The sequence below is a fragment of the Rhododendron vialii genome, chromosome 1a (assembly GCF_030253575.1).
Source record: "Rhododendron vialii isolate Sample 1 chromosome 1a, ASM3025357v1".
Lineage (NCBI taxonomy): Eukaryota > Viridiplantae > Streptophyta > Magnoliopsida > Ericales > Ericaceae > Rhododendron > Rhododendron vialii.
In genome coordinates this window covers 46,125,388-46,131,232 of record NC_080557.1, presented here as the reverse complement: position 1 = coordinate 46,131,232, position 5,845 = coordinate 46,125,388, and the positions used below count along the sequence as shown (strand labels likewise).

Genomic DNA, 5,845 nt, shown 5'->3' with positions numbered 1-5,845 from the left:
AATTGAGTGGATCAAGAGTAGTGGCGGAACTAGTTATGATTGATTTAAAACTGGATATGGCACCTAAAAAGATCGACCTAAATTTTAAATCATTAACAGTCATCCAAGAGCGATCCAAAATGAAATTCCAAAAAAATTTATCCGAAAGAACGATTTTTTGTTGAAGAATTTTTACAGAAAGTCTAGGGTCACCGCATTCCATACGGTGACCGGTCCACCGCAAGCCTGGCCCCAAAAAAATACAGAAAAATATTCATAAATTTTAAAATAATATTTTACGGGACTCTGTAAAAAATCAGCTCCAACAGATATCGGTAAGTATGTTTTTTGGAATTCGTAGGAACGAACCTGTTTAGTTTTGCAGTTTCGTTCCTACAAATTCAAAAAACATATCTACCAATATCCATTGGAGCTGATTTTTTACAGAATCCTGTAAAATATTATTTTAAAATTTATGAATATTTTTATGTATTTTTTTGGGGCCTACAAAAGGCGTACGGCGGACAGTCACCGCGAATTCCATACGGTAACCGTAGTCCTAGCTTAAAAAGCCTTAATTTTTAAGCAGTAGAAAACAACAGCCACTAGAATGGCGACACATAGACGGCCAATCGTAAAAGGCCAAGTGGATCCAATGAGCTCACGTGTATGACATCACCCGATCCAACTTGCAATTTGTGAGTTACTTGGACCTCGCCGCCTTGCGTCATTTGACCCACGTGCTCCAAAACGACCCCCCACCAATTGGTCCAATTCCCACAATTTCAGTCCCACATTAGACCATACAAATATCATAGAACAATACAGATACAGCCCCCACACCACATAAATAGGAGTTAAAACATTTTAAAAATGCTGAAACATCCTCTCTGCCCAAAAACCTTTCCCTATCACCCTTTTTAAAATAATCATTCCCTTTATTTCACCAAAATTTCTCATTTTTTTATAACTAAATATTTAACTCAGTTTTTTTTTAATATATTGGTTATGGAGGAACAACCCTACAATCAGACCACTAAATGGATCCGACTACGCAACCCAAATATCTGGGGGAGCTAGCACGGTCACACCAGTCACGGCCTCCCATTTCCTTCAAAGTACTTATCCGGTGGGGAATCGAACCCCGGACCTTGAGAAGTACCTCTAAAGCCTGGGTATCTGCTCGAACCACTGGGGCAACTCCGGATCAGGGGATCCTCCAAGGCGCCCTGTAGGGCTGATCACAACCGTCCAAATATGCTTTCAACAGTCTGCATTTAAAATGAAACTTTTTCGGGACCGAAAAAATTTCATTTAAATCTGAATTGTCCAAAACACTCGTGAATGGTTGTAATATGCACTACACACCATGTAGTGCCTTGTAGTGCACCATGCACTACAGGGTTTCCGAATCTGGGCAACCCCTGGGTGTGTATGTTTTGGTTAGTTTACTCACACTTTGATTACTCCTAAGAACGTAAACTCGTCGTCTGTTAACAGGGCCCCACTTGAAATGAGTCAACTTCAAAGAAATTGATAGCACCTTGAAAACCCGAGAGCAAATCTTAATTCTCGGGCCTTGATCAGGCTAACCAATTGGGTTAAGGCCCCGTTCCAGAAACCTTCTTAAAAAATAAGCAGCTTATTTCATATTTTCAAACTCAAAAATAAATGCTGTGTAAGTAAATGAAAAATAATTTTTCAAATTTTTTTGCATCGTATAAAAGATCTCATCAAAATCTTTCAAACAATATCCATATTGCATATTTTTATATTTCAATAAAATTATAATTTTTGAGCTTGAAATTGCCTTTTAAAAAATAAGGACTTAGTTTGGTTTCCGGAACGGAGCCTAAGATTTCCCATTTTTTTATACCATCAAATGCTTTCTTTTTCTTCGGGTATATATATGAGGTGAGGTCTTCAAAATAACTAGGAATTCAAGTCAAGCCTCATTTCCAATATGGATTACATTTCCCAGTACTTCTTCACCCAATGCCCAAACTCAGAAAACACACAGGAATCTTCCTTGGACTCCCCACAATCTTTCTCATGGGAAAATCTCCCTTTCCATCACAATTCCCTCCCCTTCGATTTCCACGACTCGGAGGAAATGCTCCTGTTCGGAATCCTGGCCGAGGGAGCGTCGAAGGAATCCTCGGAGACGAATTCCTTCGGCGGGACCAAGGAGGAGGAGGTGACCTCCGTCGCGAAAGACGAAAAACCCGTCAGGGAAAAGTCCTACAGGGGCGTCCGGAAGCGTCCGTGGGGGAAGTTCGCGGCCGAGATCCGGGACTCCACGAGGAACGGGGTCCGGGTCTGGCTGGGGACCTTCGACGACGCGGAGGCGGCCGCCCTGGCGTACGACCAGGCGGCGTTCTCGATGCGGGGGGCCACGGCGGTCCTCAATTTCCCGGCGGAGAGGGTGCAGGAGTCGCTGAAGGAAATGAAGTACGATTTCGAAGTTGGGGGATCCCCTGTGGTGGCACTAAAGAAGAGGCACTCAATGAGAGAGAAGTCTGGCACTGCCAAAAGGAGTAAAGTTAGTAATAAAGAGGTGAAAGTGGACAATGTGGTAATATTTGAGGATTTGGGGGCTGAATACTTGGAGGAGCTGCTAAATTCATCTTAGGTTGCTTCCATTTTTTTGTTACATTATGTTTCTTTCTTTTTTTGTAGTATCCCTCCTTTTTTTTTTTTTTTTTTTTTTTTATCCCTTCAATTTTGCTTATAGATTATCTTGCTAGGGATCAGAATTCTCCGCGGGTCGGGACGTGAAAATGTTTCCTAGGAGTGTCCTCGTATTGGATATTCGGTTTCTCATTCGAGCTTTTTGTTTCCTTGTATGGTAGTTGTAAATTGTGAAATATATATCAAGTTTTGGTAATTATGTGATGATTGTCTTTGATAGTTTCTATGAATGTCTGTAGTGTTTTGTTTTGTATATAAGAATTTGATATAATGTGGAAGGAAACAAGTTCCCTTCACTCACCGGCTTAATTAGAAGCTTCCGTGTAAGTTTGAAAAATTGCGACGTTGACAGATACGCGTTTGTCACTTTTTTATGTTCTTTTTTTAGAGACAAAAAGTTTATTGTCAGAGATGTTTTCGTAGCTCCAGTACTTTCTTCATGGTCTTTGCGTTATTATGAAAATGTCTAAATCATGACATTCAAATGATTGAGGAGTTCTTTTTTACCCCAAAGTAGGAAAAAGAGATGGAGGTAAAAATAGAAAATTCGCCACGAGCACTTCAACCTATTGGCAAAGCAATCAAGCTCGATAAGAACACAAGCTAGATTTTGTCATTGCGATGCTCTTTGAAAGTCGGTGCCTTTACTAGAGATGCTTTTGTTGGTAGTTGCAACACTCTTATCAAAGAAGTTTAAATCGCGTGTGCTAAGTGATATTGAAACCTTGTTTATATTCCTTAAAAGTGCAAATTGATAATGCCCCCCTGCTGGAAAAATTAATAGAACTAAGGAAATAATCGAAATGGTAACGGCATGCTTTTCCATCAAATCAATCGGGCCAAAAGAAGATGAAGTATGGGAATTATTTTCGGGCATTTATGCTCTTCCACTACTCAAGGGTAGACGAGACACACAAATGGAGTTCGGAATCGAAAATGGACCTTTGGCTAGTTTGTCCTGCCCTAGTGTGCTAAAAAAAATGGGCATCTTTTCAGACTTTAAAGTGTTCGAACCGTTCACTTCAGAAGAAATATAAAGCTCGCATCAATTCCATTTGACACGGGCACACGATGTGAAACAGATCCATCCAACGCCGACCGGCAAGTGCAACCCTAGTTGTTGGGCTGTATAAATCAAACATGACATCTATTTTCTTGGGCTGTTGCACGGCGAAGAAAACCCATGGGCCAAACAGCATGAGCTTTCATTTTTTGTTTTTCTTGTGAAATTGGTGAAAAAGCAATTTCGTTTTCGAACTACTACATAGAATCTCTTTTATGTTAGCTTTGTTGGAAGTGTGATTGTGGTCTCTCATTTTTGTGGGCAATTTACGCACTTGGTAGTGGAGCCCTCACCAATGTGTGGCGTAGAAGGCCCCTCGAGCGCCATGTGATGGTGCTCCAGGAGCAATTAATAATTTGTCATTTCTAATTTTTTGGAACAAATGTTATAATGGATCTGTCCGTTTGAAATGGAGAGGTTACATGGTCCAGTCCGGCCCAACAAATCCATCAGCATCTGATTGGGAATCAATTTTCAAGTTTGGGCCTTATGAGTCCTTTTTCAACCAACTATGAATGGGCCTTGGACTTGGAACTGACATTGGTCTTGCCCGAGCTGAAAAGGTCAACAGAAAATTCATTCAGAAACTAAAAAGGTTTACTACTTTGAAAGGAAAAGTATCTAAAAAAACTAAAAAAGCAATGCTAGGAACATAATTATATAACATCATTCCAAACATAACTATGTTCAGAACTGTCCAATGCATGCGCGTTCACGTAAAACAAACGGTTCCGGACATACTTTGTGATATATTTCACCCATAAAAGTCCCATTCAATGTTGTATTGTTAATCATTTTTATCTTACACCTCTTGTGCTTTGAACGATTTTAATTTGCACCTCTTCAACCTCATTTTTTGGGAGATGGGGTCTTGCAGTGAGGAAAGTCACTACAGAGTGTGATGAGTCATCTCAACTATCTAAACAGACTAAACGTGTTTTCAATTGTTTGGGTTAAAAGAGACTCTTCACGTGAAGAAATGGTTCTTCCCGCAAATAGTCTTTTTATATTAGGACAATTGATTAATGAGATAGACAGGAGACAGCTGAGATGACTCACTGCACCTAGGCCTATCAATGGACTGAATCCAATAGTGATAATCCGAATCCGAAAAATTCAAATCCGATCCGAAAACTTTTATTACTTCAAAATTTTAGCAAAAAAAAAAAATTTCTGAATTTTTTTAAAAAAAATTAAAATAAAAATGCAACTTCTTAAACATTTTTTTTTCAAAATAAAAAATTTATAATTTTTAAAAAAAAATTAAAAAATTAGAAAAATTTTTTTAGATCGGATTGATAACGAATTTAATCCAATCTGATCCAATCCGTATTTGGACCAGATTCAGATTATCGGATCGACGAAGAGGGGAAATGACGGCTCGGGACATGTTTTGATAATTGATACCCGCCAAGGACATGCTGAGAACATTTGTTAATGCTAAAAATGTCCTTGGAGGGTATTTATTATCAAACACGTCCTTGGCCGTCATTTTCCCCATACTTAAGTCATTGGAGTGCCTCCCCATCAAAGTTGCGTAATTCGTTCCGTACAGGCCGGTACATACCATACCGGTGCTTAAACGGAACACAAAGACTCAAGATCCATTCCGGTTGAAATACCAGCCTGTTCCGGCCAATACCGGATGTACCAGACGATACCGGTCTATTTCAGACATTTTTCGTTGTTCCGGACGGTACAAAATTACATTCTCTCTTTTTTTTTTTTATGACATAAGTTGTGGGCTCTAAACTAATTAAAAGAAACTTATGGGCTTATATATGATTTTCTTCGATTAAGATCACGATGGAATTTTGATCTGTTTCATAACTTTATTTTGAGTCTTTTTGGATAATTTTTTGCTGCCATTTATTTCACAGAAATGGTTTTGCAATTTGGTAGATATATATTAAATATATATAAAATATTAATTGCGGTAAATTCGGAACGGTACCGAGATACAGCCTGGTACCGATACGTACTATTCCCGTAGTGAAAACGGTATGCTGGCCGGTACAAGATTGACAACTTTGCTCAGGACCTAACGGAGGTTTTCTTTCTTGCAGATCTAGGTCGGGAAGCATACCAAAGATCCATTTAGAGAGAATCAGA

At 39.2% G+C, this 5,845-nt stretch overlaps 1 protein-coding gene across 1 annotated transcript; it reads left to right on the top strand.

Moving 5' to 3' along the window:
- The first annotated feature begins 1,904 nt into the window (after nt 1–1,904).
- Nucleotides 1,905–2,869, top strand: LOC131321340 (ethylene-response factor C3-like). The gene has a single exon (XM_058352333.1). The coding sequence runs from the start codon at nt 1,943–1,945 to the stop codon at nt 2,609–2,611; it is 669 nt and encodes a 222-aa protein (XP_058208316.1). The 5' UTR covers nt 1,905–1,942; the 3' UTR covers nt 2,612–2,869.
- Nucleotides 2,870–5,845: the final 2,976 nt, after the last annotated feature.